At 41.4% G+C, this 19575-nt stretch overlaps 1 protein-coding gene across 1 annotated transcript in view; it reads left to right on the top strand.

Moving 5' to 3' along the window:
- Positions 1–19206, top strand: part of LOC311246374 (uncharacterized protein) — a 29467-nt gene extending 10261 nt beyond the window's left edge. Inside the window, exon 2 of the mRNA XM_084338487.1 lies at positions 17602–19206. Coding sequence (XP_084194613.1) covers positions 17602–18753 — 1152 coding nt within the window. The 3' untranslated portion in view covers positions 18754–19206. The remainder of the gene's footprint in view (positions 1–17601) is intronic.
- Positions 19207–19575: the final 369 nt, after the last annotated feature.

The raw sequence follows: 19575 nt of genomic DNA, 5'->3' as shown, positions 1-19575 counted from the left end.
TTCGGTTCAAATAACAAACTCAGCAAGACCGACGGCTTCTCGGTTACAGTGGGTGACAATATTGTCACAAGGAAAGATGAAATTACCTACCTGTGTTCCATCCTAGAGGCTAATCTTTCCTGTTACAAAATGGCATCCAATGTAATAAAAAAAGTCAACCAACGAACGCGTTTCTTGTACCGGATCTCCTCACTGGTAAACAAGAATACCCTGAAGACTCTGGCAGGAGCACTCATTCAAGGGTACTACGACTATGCTTGCACCTCATGGTACCAAAGCACCTCAAAGGCACTAAAAAACAAATTACAAACATCTCAAAACAAGCTAGTCAGACTACTACTTGACCTTACTCCTAGAACCCACCTCACGCCTGCCCACTTTGACAACCTAGGATGGCTTAGAGTAGACGACAGAGTACAGCAACTTGCAATGGGCCTGGTCTACAAGATACACTACGCGACCAAGGTACCCATGTACATGTCAAAATACTTCCCAAAGGTCAGTGAATACCACGATCACAACACCAGAGGGAGCTCCACAAATCATGTAAAACCCAGATTCGGCTCAAACAAGGGACTAAACACGTTTCGCAATTATGCCACATCAATGTGGAACGCCCTACCTAAAGCTGTAAAGGAATGTGAATCACTACCCACTTTCAAAAACACTCTCAAAAAACACCTACGTGAAACTGCAATTCGAAACTGGCCCCTACAAATGTCCTAACCTAGTTGTACAGTAAATTACCAAGTAAGGCTTTGTCAGTATTCCAATGTACAGTGTAAAATGTGTGTGTGTCCCCCAACCCCCCCCACCTCCAATGTACAGCACTCACCCAACCCACCCAACCCCACCCCACCCATCCAACCTCCTCCAATGTACAGTTTCTACGCCAAATGTATATACACTCCTTTTCTGGTCACTTTTGTATCACAAACAGTTAGAGCTGCCGCGGTATTGATTATTTCCTTACCGCACAAATTTGCAAAATATTTCCTACCGCCGCGGTTTTTACCGCACGCACACAAAAAATGTAAAAAAAAAGTTTGAATGCATTTTTTTTTTAGTAGCATATAGCCTGCCTCTAGTCTAAATGTCTATCTTTAGAGGATGACTTTGCAGCATGAATATTGTTTGGGATTCGGCAAGCACGCATTAGTTATTGAAAGTGAAACACGGATGCGCAGTTCACTCGGTGTCGCGGGCAGGGGTGGTTACCCCTAACCCCCCCGACCCTTTCTTCTTATTATTACTATAAAGTTACTACTTTATAATAAAGGCATTCGTTTTGTGGCATTGACATTATATAGTTATACGTTCAATAACATCAGCGTATTTACCGGACCATAGCAAGCAATACTCTATTCATATCTCAGTTCCTTTCTTTGCTCAGAGCGTGCTGAGTTGTCCCATTCTGCGGTCTGTTAATAAAGTTTTCAATCAGACAAGTGTATAGAACGAAGGGCTTTTATTATAACGGTCACACAGATGACGCTCTTGAGTGTAACAATGGAAATGGCATCAAAGGAAGGGCACAGACAATTACGATAAATCTGGTTTTAAAAGAAACACTGGAAATTACAAAAAGAAGAGACAATCGCAATAAGCGATATTATTGCGACCGGTTAGAGAATTTTTTTTTGAGAAATTTATTTCCCAAAACTTTTATTTTGAAGCCCACCGCTCCGTCTTTTCCGGTTTTAGACTTTTATTTTGAAGCCCACCGACCGGAGCGGAAGTATTGTTGTTATTATCCTAGCAGCATCTCGTCCGGTTCTGTGTTTTTGAGCTAATGATAAAACAAATGTTGAGATTGTTGGTGAGCAACTAACTTTAGGTTAGTTTTAACGTTAGCTACTAACGTTAGATGCAGCTACTACAGGCAATCAACGATGAGGAGGAAGCGTCAAAGCCGTATAGAATAGAATAGCCCTGTGGTGCGTAGGCACGGGAGCGCAACTCGATTACCTGTTATAATAAATTTATTCATGTTTAACTTGTCCCCGTGTCCAGTCCTTTGACTAGTCCCACCCGTTCATTGTAAACAATGATGCATGTAATTGTATTAACGTTATTCTGTGTTGTAGCTATGCTATACGTTGTATTTCGTTTGTTAGCTATTTAGCTAATGTTGTTGGCATTGAATGAGCATCAACACTAGATCTTTAATCTTTATTTAGCAGTCCAGTTTCTCCGAGCAGTAGCGAGTAACTACTTGGGTCTAAAAATAGCTAACGTTACACTACAAAGAACGCTATTTGGTTAAAAGGAGCAACACTATTGAGAAATGTAGTTAAGCTATATGTGGCGTTGCTAGTGCCCCACGGAGCTCCCGTGCTGTGCTCTGTAGTCCCCACACGGAGTGACTGACGAGGGGTACTACTGGTTCCGCCTCATTAAAACAAACGCGCAAATAGCAATTAATCGCGCCCGTCAAAATCATTGCATTAATTTTTATTATCGCGGCAATTAATCGATTTATTGCTTATCGCGGCAGGCCTACATGTTCATGCTGTTGAACAAGGAGATAGAACAGCTAGTGACTCCTCAGATGAAGAGGAGAGGATAAATCTCCTCCTCTGGTCATTATTTGGGTAGAACACACATATTTTGAATGCCTTCGGCAGATTTTTCAATTTTTTTTTGCCATTTTAATCTAGATTAACTCCAGGATTGCAGATTAATCTAGATTTAAAAAAATCTATGCCCACCTCTAATCCTAATATTTTGAAGAGTAGAGGGTGACACTTATTAATGTTTTATGGTAATACATATTTTAAAGAGTAAAGACACGGTGTGATTATTACTATGATTGAAAATCAATTTAGACGAAGACAAAGAAGTAATTATCACAATTAGCGATGTATTTATGGCTGGTAAAAAATCTGTTTGGCTGGTAAAAAAAATCATATACTCACCAGTTGGCTGGTAAGCCAAAAAGTTAGTTTCCTCCCCTGTCTGGGGGGGTATACAACTGGCGTTGCCGCTGGATCTATGCTGATACTGCATTCCCCTGGGAATAGCCCAATACCCTGAAACACATCTGAAAACTCATGTCTGACGTCAACAGGGCTCTCTGCCTGTTTATGGTTATCTAACTGTGCATCCACAACGTGTATCATTTTTACTAAGTTCAGATCTAGGTATGCTCTTAAACTCAATACAGGGTTTGCAGGATTTTTGGAGAAGGCATGGCACCTGAGACAAAACACACTGTATCCTATATAATTGTATCTGAATTCACCTTGTTTTTCTGTTTATTTACATTGAGTACAGCTTGTGTTATATTACGTTTTATTGTATTTTCTTGTATTTTTTTTTGTATTTTTTTTTTTATGGCCATCTTGGTCTATGTCATTTGTTAAGTAATTGGTAAAGTATATTATTATATACTTATTGTTATGTGTCTTGTAAGCCCATATGGGCTGGGCATACATCTGTATGTAAGACACGAAAATAAAAAATATCAAATCAAATCAAAAAACAGGGGGGGGAATCAGTGGTTACAACATCAAAATCCAACATTTGTATTTTTTCTTTATGCTTACATGTGAGTTTGCATGACTCCTCTACCTTGAGTGCATGGCCACCATATCCTGAGAGTCGGCTGGATGGTGGGCCTAGTGCCACTTTTCCGTACATCTGGCGGAAGGTTGCTGTTGGCATTACATTCGCTTGGGCCCCGTACAGAATTAGTAGCAAACACAATTCTATCCCTGACCATCTCCTCACTATTGGGGTAATTACAGTCTTTCACAAACAAGCTCTGTAACAAACTGGTCAACACTTTCGCTAGGTCCTTGGAATTTCTCCTGGAATTTGTACCTTGCAAAGATGGGGTTTGCCTTTGGCATAACATACTCTCAGGGCTCTACGCTAACCTTTTTCCCAAGGAGCACATGTGCTCCTAAATGAAAAAAATTAGGAGCACACAAAGAAATTTAGGAGCACACAAAAATATTTAGGAGCAGAGTGAAAATATTTCAAGTAACATTTTTTTTTTTTTTTTTTTTTATTAAATGTATTTGTACTATGCGTGCATGTGCAAACAGGAATGGGCAGGGCTCTACGCTAACCTTTTTCACTAGGGGCACAGGTGCTCCTAAATGAAAAAATGTAGGAGCACACAAAGAAATTTAGGAGCACCCAAAAATATTTAGGAGCACAGTGAAAATATGTCAAGTAACAGAGTTTATTTTTTTTTCAAAAATAAATGTATATTTGTACTGTGCGTGCATGTGCAAACGGGACACATCTGTGCAATAGCACATACCACCAAAGTCACTGGCCCACTGTGTGCGTGTGTGTGTATCATCTGCGTGTGCAAACGGGAATGGGACAGACATTTGAACTATTAATTAAGTGATTAATGCCTACTATGGCAAAGTTGTAGCCAACAACTAGGCCTAATAAGAAAGGCAGTGATATTGAACAAAAAGGAGACACTGGCTTTACAACCAGGGCCATCAGTAGAGGGGGGAGCTAGTGTTGCTCTTTTAGAAAAATAATCCTTTCAGGGTTGCCTATTGAAATACTGTACACCTCCAGTACAGTAGTTTGCGTGTCAGGTAGACCATTGATTGACAGTCGATTCTGCCAATTACGACATCACACCGTTGCAGGCGTTGCACTCTGGCCGTCCGGCGCTGCAGCTGGACCCTATTGCCACACCGCTTGCACTCTGGCCGTCCGGCGCTACAGCTGGACCCATTGCCCACCTCTGCGGTTGATAACGCTAGCCAAGTTAGCTGTACACACATACACAGTGGGCCAGTTGTAGGGGTGTAACAATGCATCGCAATGCATCGATCCTACTTTGCAATATTTACAAAACATGACATTGTTTTTGAACTCTAGCCATGGGGAAATGTTTAGCCAATTCACGTTAAATTTGTATGTCTTCCCTCCGGCTCCAGTGGGTGTAGCTTCGCTAGCTACAGTGGCTACATTGGGTGCTACAGTGGGTGTAGCCTCGCTAGCTTGGCCAACTTCGCTAGCATGCTGACTAGCGTCAGTATCTTGGTTAACGTTAACCATCACCTCTGTAACATGAGCTGCCTCGCCTGACTTCTCATTCTCCGGTATCTTTCGCGCAAAATAAAAATGAATGGGCTTCGACATGGCTGTATTATTGTTTGACTCAGACAGTGACGCAGCCGCTGATCATTACTTTCGGTTTCCAGTCGCGTGACCACAGGAAACTACTGTGATTGGAACGTTTATGCGGCTGTGAACTGTGGGACTTGTAGTTTTTTAACGATTCTCGCAGCGGAGAAAAAAAAGGACGAATGAGAGGCTGTACTCTGCACTCGCTGGCCCCACTCGCACGCCGTGCGAGTACTTGATTTTGCATGTTCGCACGCACATATTTTTAGGGGCATATGCGAGCAATATGGTCGCACTGTAGAGCCCTGATGGGACACACATCTGTGCAATAGCACATACAGGGGGCGAAACTAGAGAGCGCCACCCGCCATTTGCGCTCAGTTTATACGTTTGGCGCCTCCCACTATGATGTCTGCCCGCCGTGTGGCGACCAATCAAATGGTCATGTGAAAACCATGATCATGATCCAATTCTGAGCGGAGTTCTCACTCGCTGTCTGAGCACAGACACGCAGCACCGCGCACTGCTGCTGCTGCTGTTCCTATACTCCCCACCTGTTTCTGTATGCTGCATGTAAACACACAGTCACCGTGACTGACGTTAGTCTAGTCAGAGAGACCTCCGTGAGCTGATGTTAGCTACTGTTACAAAATGACCCAGTCAACTATTCACTTTTAGTTTAATACATGAGGCATTGTGTAACGTTATCCAGCTGGCTAGCTACTGCTCCGAGCGTCCAGTAGTTAGTAGTATATTATCAATACCAGCCATTGGATTACTGTTTTCTAAATTGGGGAGGCTTTTAATCATCAAGGTAAGAGGATTTTAAGTCATGGTATCCATAAACTTCAATCGGTTCAGATCCTTTGAAGGAATGAGAATATCAACAAACCTGTAGGGAACGTCAGGGTACTGTCCTGACTAGGGCTGGGCGATATGACGATATTATATAAATATCGGGTACAGCTCATTAACGATACACTTTTTAAACGTATCGTCGATATCGTGATGTTTTGCCCTCACGTTAGGCGCCGCCGCGCTGAAATGAGACAAGCGCAGCACTAAAGGTATAATGCTTTCCTCCTCTCGCCTCTCTGCCTGGGAGAAAAAAAAGTCAGTCACACACACATTTGCGCAAATTACGTCACCTAGTACACGCCCACACTGCACACAGACAGAGAGGCATGTTGCTCGGTGAAGATGAGTGACCCAGGCGAAAGCGAGGACTCGCAATTAATTCCAAAAAAGGGTTCGACGTCTGTGATATGGACCTGGTTCGGCTACACGCGAACAGACGTGAGTCAAACCACCATCCTGTGCAAACTGTGTAAAATTTAAGTCGGGGCAACGGGAGGAAACACGACCAACCTCTTCACACACCTGAAAAGAAAACATCCCAAAGAATATGCCGAAAGCAGTAAGTTGCGCGGTAGCCCCAGTACCTCCAGTGTTTTGAAACCACCACAGCCTAAACAGACGACGTTAAAGGGGAACTCCAACATTTTGGGAAATTAGCTTATTTAACATCTTCCCTGGAGTTAGACAAGAAGATACATACCTTTTTTGTCTCTGTGCGTGCATTTTAGCTTTGGGAATAGACGCTCCGTTAGCATAGCTTAGCTTCATCACTGGAAGTGAGGCAGGACAGTAGCCTTACAGTGCCTTACAGTGTATTGCAAGGTCTGACATTGACCAAATTTGATATGCATGACCTTGGTGGGCTCTAGGTCAACTCCTGAAAAGGGGGTCAATGTCAGACCTTGCAATCAAAAGTTAGGGGGCGCACTGAAATTATGGCAAGGGTTATTAGCCCCCTAACTTTTGATTGCAAAGTCTGACATTGACCCCCTTTTCAGGAGTTGACCTAGAGCCCACCAAGGTCATGCATATCACGTTTGGTCAATGTCAGACCTTGCAATACACTGTAAGGCACTGTAAGGCTACTGTCCTGCCTCACTTCCAGTGATGAAGCTAAGCTATGCTAACGGAGCGTCTATTCCCAAAGCACGCACAGAGACAAAAAAGGTATGTATCTTCTTGTCTAACTCCAGGGAAGATGTTAAATAAGCTAATTTCCCAAAATGTTGGAGTTCCCCTTTAAATACATAATTTTCCAGCGGCATCCCCTATGAAAAGAGCAGCAAGCGATGGAGAGAGATAACAGAGGCTATAGCGTTCCACATAGGAAAGGACATGGTTTCATTATCAACCGTGGAAAAAATGGGGTTCAAGAGGCTGTTAAAAACAGTGGACGCTAGGTACGAGATGCCTGGCCGAAAATATTTTTCACAGAATATTTTACCACGCATGTACACCGAATTGCGTGCTAACATAGCTGGCCAGCTGCAAAACGTGGCTTATTTTTCAACCACGACGGATTTGTGGTCAAGCCGAACGTCGGAGCCATACTTAAGCCTAACGGTGCATTACGTTAATGGTGAATGGAAGTTGTGCAGCACATGCCTGCAGACATCATACTTCCCAGATGACCACACAGCTGAAGTAATCGCCGAAGGTCTGAAGGAGGCGCTGCAAGCCTGGGGGCTGAGAGAAGAACGCCATGTCTGCATGACAACAGACAGTGGAGCCAACGTCGTCAAAGCCTTGCGTTTAAACAAGTGGACCAGACTCCAGTGTTTTGGGCACAGGCTTCACCTGGCCATTGGTAAGTGTAATAGTTCATATAAATGTATACACAAGCATTCGATTAGCAGTTATAAGCTACTAGTCTCTATAGATTTACATAAAAAATATCAGTATTTATATCTAATGTAACAATTAAATAAATAACTAGTCATGTACAGTGAGTGTGGTGGTTCATTTATTTTTAAACAGTCAAACGTTTCAGTAAACAATCAACTTTAAATAAACATTACAATTCTGACAATGTGGTTTGACATTTTCATGATTTGCTAATCAATGCTTTGTTTTTTAATAAGATAAGTACCATACTATGTATGCCATCTCTGTTATATTTGCCCTACAATAAATAGTTACAATATATAATCTAATCTAATATATAATCTAAAAAAAACGAAATGCTAAAATGCTAAATATATGCAATATATAATCTAATACTCTAAATCTAATATATAATATAAAAATGCTAAATGCATGTGATGAATATCATCTTATTTTATGCACTGTTGTAATGTTATAATAACATGAGACTACTAATGCATTATGCCATCTACTGAAAATGGTGCTATTCTAAAACACCTCTTCTTTTTCTTCTTTTTTTCCAGAGAAGAGTGTGAAAGACCCCCGGATTGATCGAGCCATTGCTGTATGCAAGAAAGTGGTTGCTGCCTTTTCCTTCAGCTGGAAAAAAAAGAGGGATCTGGCTGCTGCCCAAGCTGAATTGAATTTGCCTCTACACAAACTCATCACTGAGTCACCTACCAGGTGGGGATCGAGGCAGAAGATGATCCAAAGAGTGCTGGAGCAGGAGAAAGCAATAACCCAGGTCCTGGCTGCTGACAAAAAAAGCAGGCACTTGGTGCCCACGTGGCAGGACATTGATGTCCTAGAATCGGTGAACAAGGCTCTAAGCCCACTGCAGGAATTCACTGACGCACTATCGGGTGAAGACTACGTGAGCGTAGGGCTGGGCGATATAACGACAACGATAAATATCGCGATATATTTTAATAATCGATATCGAATATCGAAATTAAAAAAAAATCGTTTTTTTCTTTTTTTTTTTTTTTTTTTTTACACCTGCAACAGGGCAGTTTTAAAACCAGAGACAGTGGACAGACTTGTCTTTCTTGCCTGCAACTTAAAGTAATGGCTTTGCTTGTCCAAATGACAATACTGACCAAATTCAGATTTCTTTTTCTCTTGTCCATTTATTTTGTTTGCTTTCTAATTTAAAATACATTTTGAAACCGTCTGTACACAGTAGGCTATGTGTGCTAGCAGAACTAGACTCCAGTCACGAGTCACAGTGCACATGTGCGGTGGTTTGTCCACCAAAAAAGCGCCAAAAGATCGAAAATAAACTAGCAGAGCCAGAACTGTTCAACTCCTCTGGAGCCACAGCCAGCAGAGAAGCCGGTTTACTTTAGCTTTTAAACCAGCTGCAGCCTGAGAACTGGAGTGTGAGGGGATGTAACACTAAAGATGGCGGCAATGACAAAGAATTGCTGCAAAATAAACATACATCTGTTGTTAAAAAAAAGATTTTTTTTTTTTTTAATTTTTTTTTTACTTAACAATTCGATAATTATCGATATCTAGAAATAAAATAAAATTATCATATCGTTATCGTGATATGATTTTTTTCCATATCGCCCAGCCCTACGTGAGCGTATCCTACCTGAAGCCTGTCCTTCACCTCTTCAACTCCAATCTCCTAAATCCGGAGGAAGAGGACACAAATCTGACCACAACCATGAAGATGACCGTTATGGGTTATCTCAATGACAAATACGCAGACCTCGCCACAGATGACCTGCTGGACATGGCATCACTTCTTGAACCACGATTTAAAACCCACTACATCAGCAAGGAGAAGATTGAAAATGTAAAAGTCAGGGCGGTTTCCGAAATGCAGTCTGCAGAGCTCATCACAGGCTGGCGCAACCGTGTCTGCATCCCAAGAAGGAGCAGAAGCTGACCCAGCAGCACCAGCGAAGAAAGCCAAGAAGACACTTGGAAGTTTCTTCAAAAAAACAGCCGATGTCTCTTCCTGTTCTGAGAAAGAACTAATTGAAGGTGAACTGACAAGTTACCTCCAGACGCCTGAAGCAGATAGCGAGACAGATCCACTGGCATGGTGGAAAATTTACGAGGGTAACTTTCCAAAGGTTGGCCAACTCGCCAAAAAGTACCTCTGCATTCCTGCCACCAGTTCTCCATCAGAGAGGGCATTCAGCACTGGTGGCAACATTGTCACATGCCACAGGGCAGCTCTGAAGCCTGACGCTGTTGATAGGCTCGTTTTCCTCGCTCATAACCTGTGAAGTTATTTATTAGGTTTTTTTTGTATTTTTTTTGTACTTGTTTATTTTCATTCAGCACTGAGCCCGCCAGATTGAAAAGTAAGAACTTTGTTATCGTTATATTTTCAATAACCTTGAATAAATACATTTATTTATTTTAGAGGTTAATTATCTTCTATTCATTTTTCTCAGGACATGTGAAGTTCACACACTGCACTAATTGAAAAGCAAGAACGTTGTTATTTTGAAAAGTTACACATTTGGCACGTGTATTTGAATGCCACAGGGCAGCTCTGAAGCCTGACGCTGTTGATAGGCTCGGCTCGTTTTCCTCGCTCATAACTTGTGAAGTTATTTATTAGGTTTTTTTAGTATTTTTTTGTACTTGTTTATTTTCATTCAGCACTGAGCCCGCCAGATTGAAAAGTAAGAACTTTGTTATCGTTATATTTTCAATAACCTTGAATAAATAAATAAATTTATTTATTTTAGAGGTTAATTATCTTTTATTCATTTTTCTCAGGACATGTGAAGTTCACACACTGCACTAATTGAAAAGCAATAACGTTGTTATTTTGAAAAGTTACACATTTGGCATGTGTATTTTCTTAAATTTGTTAAATTTATTTATTTTAGAGGTTAAGTTAAGAATTTACTGTGTGTGTCAAAGTCTGACTCAGAATTGCAAGTTGCACTGTATATGTTGCATTTGTTTGATTTATTTTGGAGGTTAAGAAACAATAAAGACTTTATTTGAATACCACCGGGTCTTTTGTCTTTAATGTTAGCTTGAAAACTCAAATACTGTCTTGGTAAGCCTCATAAAGAATTGTTTGGGGAAAAAAGGGAAAACATCGTGATGCGTATCGTGTATCGCCGAAAGGTAAAAAAAATAGTCCTGACCCACTTCCAGTGATGAAGCTAAGCTATGCTAACGGAGCGTCTGTTCCCTAAGCCTAATGCATGCACAGAGACAAAAAAGGTATGTATCTTCTTGTCTAACTCCAGGGAAGATGTTAAATAAGCAAATTTCCCAAAATGTTGGAGTTATCCTTTAACATGTGCTGTCCCTATCAAATAAACTATCAAATCAAACTACTGCTACAAAAGTAACCGTCACTTAACTTTAGCTTTTGCCCCTTTTATGCATACAATGCCAATGTTTTGGCTAGTGTTGCTCTTCTAGAAAAATATTCCTTTCAGGGTTGCCTATTGAAATACTGTACACCTTCAGTTAGAGCTGCCGCGGTATTGATGTTTTCCTTACCGCACGGATTTGCAAAATATTTCCTACCGCGCGGTTATTACCGCACACACACAAAAAAAAAAAAAAAAAAGTTTGAATGCATTTTTTTTTTAGTAGTAGTCTACTTTTTATAGCATATAGCCTGCCTCTAGTCTAAATGTCGATCTTTAGAGGATGACTTTGCAGCATGAATATTGTTTGGGATTTGGCAAGCACGCATTAGTTATTGAAAGTGAAACACGGATTCGAAGTTTCCCTCTGGCCGTGCGCCGTTCACTCGGTGTCGCGGGCAGGGGTGGTTACCCCCCCGACCCTTTCTTATTATTATTACTATAAAGTTACTACTTTATAATAAAGGCATTCGTTTTGTGGCATTACCATTATATAGTTATACGTTCAATAACATCAGCGTATTTACCGGACCATCTCAGTTCCTTTCTTTGCTCAGAGCGTGCTGAGTTGTCCCATTCTGCGGTCTGTTAATAAAGTTTTCAATCAGACAAGTGTATAGAACGAAGGGCTTTTATTATAACATTCGTTGCAGACAGTAAAATCATTATGTCTCGTTTAGTACTCCTGAGGAGCGATGGTAGTCCACTCCGGCGGGGAGCTAAAGCTAACGTTATTAGCCGTATTGTGATGAGCTCTGATCAATGGCTGACATTCAGGATGTAAAAAACTGCAGGCCGCTCCCAACGTGTGACGCGTCTCTCTTCTGACCAATCAGTGGTCTGCAATGTTTCACGTGACTTTTCTGGTACCCAATAGGGTCGCTTGGAACCTCGATAGAGAAGTAGGGTATATCTGCAGAGCCGCAAGCCCAACGAGAGGAGGGTACTTCATTATTATTATTATAAAAAACAGCAGTGATGCGGTATTCAGCCTACTCTGCGGTGGCCGTGATGTAACAGCGATACCGCGGTAATGCGGTAATCGCGGCAGCTCTACCTTCAGTACAGAAACATTGTTTATGAGTTTGCGTGTCAGGTAGACCATTGATTGACAGTCGATTCTGCCAATTACGTCACACCACTTGCACTCCGGCGCTGCAGCTGGACCCTATTGCCCACCTCTGCTGTTGATAACGCTAGCCAAGTTAGCATATACACATATATACACACACGCACAGTGGGCCAGTGACTTTGGTGTAGGGGTGTAACAATGCATCGCAATGCATCGATCCTAAGGGGAAAATTCAACTGCATCGATTTGAAAATGTTAGATTCGATTATCGCAATTTTAATGTGTACACAGTGTTGCTATTCTCATGTCAGTTACAGCCAACACAACGACATACGCTACTGCATCAACGTTATGATTAACAAAGCAAGGCATTCGTTTTGTTGCATTAACGTTATATTACTATTGCTATCGATAAATCTAGGTGTTCTCAAATCTATTGCTATTGGTAAGACTAGAATAAGTTACTGTCTCGGAAAATGCTAGCATATTGCAATGGCGGACTTTCAGGAAGTAAAAAAGAAAATGAGAGCTTCCGATTGGTAATTTCCTTTTTTTCTCTTGAAACCAGTCACGTCACTCTACTGTGATTGGACCGTTGGCTTGAGTGCAATGTGGGACTTGTAGTTTTTGAACGATTATCAGTGGAGAAAAAAGCACGACTGAGGCTGTAATCTTCACTCGCACACCGTGCGAGTAATTGATTTTTCCGGTTCGCACACACATATTTCTAGGGGCATATGCAAGCAATATGGTCGCACTGTAGAGCCCTGACTCTTCATATTTGTTGTAGTAGCTTTTTAGCTTTTTCCTGTCGTTGTCGGAAAGCTGCCATGTGTTTAAAAATGTCTCTTCCCTTTTCCCCGATCCATAGTAGGAGATAGCTGCATTTGATTTCCTCTGTCTTGCCGTTGAACGGTCCACTAAACATTAGCTCGACGTGTTGGCGAAACTTTTTCCATGCGTCGGGTAGGTTTGAGGATTCCCAGTCCATCGTCGGCATTGGTACTGCTGCAGCCTCCATATTATCTTTCTTTCTTTTTCTCTTCCTTGGCATGAGTTCGAAATTATCCGGCTTCTGGCACCATGTAATATTCCGTGTATTGTCACTCTTAGTGTCGAAGGAATGATAGAATCGGGCAACTACTTTATGGGTTACCGTTTATTCTCACGTCCCGGGCAGCAATGACAACACATTAAACAGTGCCTGCATATCAAATGACTGGAATACGTAACACGTCATCACGTACGCATCATTGCTGTGCTGTGGTAGGCTATAGGCTACCCTAGGATATTACAGTATCTTTGTATGATTTTGTTTATTGCATTTTCTACAATAAGTAGTACAACATAATGGAATATTAAAGCACTACTTTGTATATATTTTTGTCAGAATAAACCACTGCCAGTAGAGTAAGGCTGAATGAGTATGGAGGTGGTGTCTGTGTGTATATTCACAAAGATACCAAATTCATCAACCGTACTGACCTTAACCATGACGAAATTGAAACTGTTTGGATTGAAATATTATTCGAAAGGGCGAAATCAGTACTAGTAGGCACAATCTATAGACCGCCAGAACAGAGTGGCTTCTATGACACACTTGATGGGTGTTTAGCTGGGGTGGAGGGTGTAGAAAAGATTATTATTGGCAGGGAACAAAATAACTGCACGCCATTCGCCAAATGCGTGTAGATTTACCGTCTGGCGGCTAAAAATAATAGTCGGAAGACGGTAACGTTACACGCTAAAACCCAGTCTCCGCGCGCCGTTGGGCGATCATCGTAGAGTAGAAATTTTATCATTATGGGATGTAGATTTACCCGGTCCATCTCCAGCTTGTATAATGGTATATACGTCCAAATCATGTTGTTTATCGAGTTATTGGCAATCGATCACTGTGTATTGTGACGAGCTAGAATGCCGGGACCTATAGCGAGTGCCCGGAAGTAATACGGCCGTCCAGCACAACCTCTATGCCACTTCCTGTTAAGCGATTGCGCCGATCGGCCACCAGATGGCGCTCCTGAACCGCCAGAGAGCTCAGTGGGTCCTCCTGGTGGATCTCAGGCCAGCGGAGGGGACATATGAATCCGATCGCAGATTTTTGAAATATTGATATAAGGACGCTGTAAAGCGTCCTCCGGCAACTTGAGCATGGCCGGGAATGACGCTTTAACACGGCTCCTGGCAGCCAAAGTGTTAATGCCATCGTCCCGAGTAGAGCAGTGTGACGGGGAGCTCTTTTATTAGCATTAGCTGAAGAGCTATTTGAAAAGCTAGTTTTAGCTTAACGTTACCTTGGCTAAAGTTGGGACTATTCATAATCCAGCTGCAGACCTGCAAGCAAAGTACAGCAAGTGGGCAAAGGAGTATTCCAAAGTAAATCACTTTGTCACCAGTAACGTTACATTGTTTCCATAGAGAGAGAGAGAGAGAGCTGCTAATTAAACACTAACGTTAGCTAGCTAACAGAGGAACGACTAGCTAACGTTAGCTAATAGCTGTAACGTTACTAACAACGAATCAGCTGTTTATATTATGCGCCATCAGTAGACAACGTATCATGTATTAAACTAGAGTTAATGGTTTAATGCTTCAGTCACAGTGATGTTGAAAGAGCAGGTGTCACGAACCTCTTTCATTTCTTTATGGAGATCCGCGTGCCTTCAGGTGTTTTGCCATATTTGTGGTGTTTGCACCTTTCGTTGGCACTGCTCTGTAACACCGCTTGCAAATGGGCATCGTGGCATCTTTAACTTTTCCTTCGTTGTTTACTTCAAGCCCGAAGTACTTCCAAACAGCACTTCTGCTGTTTTCTTTATCCACAAGGACAAGTTGCGGACGCTCTGCATTTGCCATCTTCGGAGCTAAAATCTTTATTTACAAACTGAAGACGGGTCTGAGGGGGAGGGGGCTGCAGCAGCGTGCGTCTGTCGGTCAACAACTGCGGTAGAACACTGCGAGCAAGCCAGCTGGTATCGATACTGCAGAAAGTATCGATATTTCGGGAAATGAGTATCGAAACCGTTTTAAATATTCAGAATCGATATGTATTGATTTTTCCATATTTTTGACCACTACTTTCTAGTTATTACTAAAAAACAGTATATATAAAACAGTAGCTGTAAAACCACCTCTAACTCTAACCCCTAACCAGACCTAGACCACCTCTTACTCTGACCCCTAAGTTACGGTTGTGACTTAGAGTCCAGATAGGGGTTAAGAGTTGGTCTAGCCCTTTACATCCATCTATCTAAATAATAATAATATCTAAATAATAATAATAAATTATAATGAATGCTTAACTACCCCTAAGTAGGGCTGGGCGATATGGCCTAAATATGATATCACGATATTTTCTGACCTTTCGGCGATACACGATACACATCACGATGTTTTTCTTTTTTACCCCAAACAATTCATTATGAGGCTTACCAAGACAGTATTTGAGTTTGCAAGCTAACATTAAAGACAAAATAAAATACCCATGCATTTAGCATTTTTATATTAGATTTAGATTATTAGATTATATATTGCATATGAGATATTATATGATTTAGATATGAAATATGATGAATTGAAAATGGGGGACCCTGATGTAAACAAGACTAAAGTCTTTCTCTGGTCTGCATCCCCTTAACAATTGTATGTATTGAGCTGTACTGTACCCATTCTGCAATATGTTAAAGTTTTAAATCAATCAATCAATAAATAGCATTTTAGCATTTTTATGAAACTACTGTATATATGTATGTCTCTAAATGTTTTGATGAATTGAAAATGGAGGACCCTTATGTAAAAAAGCCGAAAGTCTTTTTCTGGTCTTCATCCTCCTGTACTGTATTGTACCCATTCTGCAACCTTTTAATACAGTTTTCATTCATTCATTCTGACGGAAACATAATCATTTTGATTGACAGTCGAGTCTGCCAATGACGTCACACCGCTTGCACCCGCCCTGCTGTTCTTAGCACCAATCGGCAAGCGTTATGACTTCCTGAATGTCCCGTGTGCTGAAGTGAACACTGAACATCAACAAAGCTACTAACGTTAGCTCCCCGCGGCCGTCGAGTAGGAGACCAGTGCTTCACAGGATGCTAAATGAGGCATAATGATTTTACTACAACGAATGTTATAATAAAAGCCTTTCCATACATCTGTCTGATTGAAAACTTTATTAACAGACCGCGGAATGGGCATATCTCAGCACAGGCTGAGATATGAACGAGTAACGTGTGGACAGATTGACGCGACACAATCCTCTTGGGCAAAACATCACGATATCCACGATACGTTGAAAAAGTGTATCGTTAATGAACTGTACCCGATATTTATATAATATCGTCATATCGCCCAGCCCTACCCCTAAGTTACCCTAACCAGACCTAGACCACCTCTAACTCTAACCACTAACCAGACCTCTTCCATGTGGCACTTTAACACTGACCTCAGAATGTGATTTTATATAATGTTTTTATGCAAGCAAATTGCAATCAGTGTGTACTACTACTAGTACTACTGTGTGTTCTGTTTACTTAGTTTACAGTATCCTGTTATAGAATAAACCGCTGCCAGACACAGCAGAGAGAGAGAGGACAGACATGACAGAGGACAGACACAGCAGAGAGAGGACAGACATGGCAGAGAGAAAGGAAAGACACAGCAAACAGAAGACAGACAAGAGTTCAGCGTCGTCTCTCTGGTCAGAAACAACGTCACCACATATACTGTAGGAGCAACAATACATTGGACCATGTCTACACCAACATATATACTTCCTGTGTATCACTTGTGCTGCAGACTCAGATTCCCCTAGGTTAAAAAATAAATACGCAATTTAAATCAGAACATTTTCCATTTTGACTATTTCTGACTTCTGACAAGTTTTTTTCCATTAACTAAAAATAGATAAAAATGTCATCCGTTTTTGTCGACTAAATCTAGACTAAAACAAAAAAGACAAAATTGAGACAAAAACTGACAGACTAAAATGCTCAGACATTTAGTTGACTAAAACTGACTAAACGAAAAATAAATGAAGATGACTAAATATGATAAACGAAAAAGGAGCACTTGACACATGACTAAGACTAAAACTAAAATGAAAATAGCTGCCAAAATTAACACTGATTGCAGGTAACTGCCTGTTGGGTTTTATCTCAGTATTTTATTAATGTTGGCCAGTTTTCAATAACTGCCCTTGGAGCAGATTCACGTTTAAATCACAACAACTAAATTTGGAGGATAAAACATTTTTAGAACTTGAGAAATACAAACTGAACGAATGCAAAACACACACACAATCTGAACTCTTCATTGGTGTACTTCTCTCTTCTCCAGGTACAATTGCTGCATTGCTGCCCAACAACAAGCAGAGATATGAACGAGTCAAGGCCTCACTGCTGTGACCAGTGTGGAAAGAGATTCATCAATAAGTCCACTTTTCGAATACACCAACGCATTCATACAGGAGAGAAGCCCTATAACTGTGACCAGTGTGAGAAGAGCTTCAGTACCTCTGATGGCTTAAAGGAACACCAGCGCATTCATACAGGAGAGAAGCCCTATAACTGTGACCAATGTGGAACATGCTTCAGTCAGTCTGGACACTTAACGAAACACCAGCGCATTCATACAGGAGCGAAGCCTTACTACTGTGACCAATGTGGAACACGCTGCAGGACCTCTGGAGACTTAAAGGGACACCAGCGCATTCATACAGGAGAGAAGCCCTATAACTGTGACCAATGTGGAACACTCTTCAGGACCTCTGATGGCTTAAAGGAACACCAGCGCATTCATACAGGAGAGAAGCCCTATAACTGTGACCAATGTGGAACATGCTTCAGGACCTCTGGACACTTAACGAGACACCAGCGCATTCATACAGGAGAGAAGCCTTACCACTGTGACCAATGTGGAACACGTTTCAGGACCTCTGATGGCTTAAAGGAACACCAGCGCATTCATACAGGAGAGAAGCCCTATAACTGTGACCAATGTGGAACATGCTTCAGGACCTCTGGACACTTAACGAGACACCAGCGCATTCATACAGGAGAGAAGCCTTACCACTGTGACCAATGTGGAACATGCTTCAGGACCTCTGGAGACTTAGAGAGACACCAGCGTATTCATACAGGAGAGAAGTGTTACTACTGTGACCAGTGTGAGAAGAGCTTCAGTCAGTCTGGAGACTTAAATAGACACCAGCGCATTCATACAGGAGAGAAGTGTTACTACTGTCATCAGTGTGAGAAGAGCTTCAGTACCTCTGGAGGCTTAACGGTTCATCTGCGCATTCATACAGGAGAGAAGCCTTACCACTGTGACCAATGTGGAACACTCTTCAGGACCTCTGGAGACTTAAAGAGACACCAGCGCATTCATACAGGAGAGAAGTGTTACTACTGTCATCAGTGTGAGAAGAGCTTCAGTAGATATGACAGCTTAAAGGTTCACCAGCGTATTCATACAGGAGAGAAGCCTTAAAGACAGTGGAGGAAACATTTAATTTGATGATTCAATTTAAAGACACACCAGCACATTCATACAGGACAGAGTCTCACCAGTGAATTTATACAGGAGAGAAACCCTACCACTGTGACCAGCATGGGATGAGCTTCAGACAATCAAGATTTAAAGAACCACCAATATATTCCTGTATATTCCTTCAGGTGTCAAACCCTAAAATTGTGTAGAAATCTGTACTGTTATACTGAGTACTATTATACTGAGTAATGTTATACTGAGTAATGTTATAATTTCTTTTTGTTTATTTTCTATTGAAATTCTATCATATGTGCTAAATATAGATGCAACAATGCATTTTTAAGCTTTGAAAGATTGCGTCCCTCCCAACTATTCTTTGACATCTGTAAGCTTTGCAACAGGACTCACTAGGAAATACTGCCTGTGGTTTAGGAGGGCTGGCTCCTAGGTAGAGCAGGGCAGGACGCAGAAAGAGACGATATCTCCTCCTGTGTATGAAGATCATCATTTAAATATCTATTTAAAATATTTCTTGTTGTACCCGACATCGCTGCGAATGAGGGCAATCTGAACTTTTTTCTAGTTAAAATAAAGGTTTGAAATGAAATGAATTAGGGTTCATCAATGGTATTCAATACAGTGTGAAATAAGCAAAAAACAAGATTTTACATGCAGCATGTGTGAAAGGGTCTTTAGTGTGTTTACATTGCATACTGCATTTTTTCATAACCTGCACCCTCATACATTATAAGACCAGTGTTTAGCGGTGCTCCCTGCTGCAAGAGAGATTAAAGCATAACGTTTCATGTTGCTCCATGTGAG

The sequence above is a fragment of the Notolepis coatsorum genome (genome assembly GCF_963971535.1).
Source record: "Notolepis coatsorum genome assembly, contig: SUPER_1_unloc_1, whole genome shotgun sequence".
Lineage (NCBI taxonomy): Eukaryota > Metazoa > Chordata > Actinopteri > Aulopiformes > Paralepididae > Notolepis > Notolepis coatsorum.
Note: the sequence above shows the minus strand (reverse complement) of the source record. Positions and strands in the feature narration are given on the sequence as shown.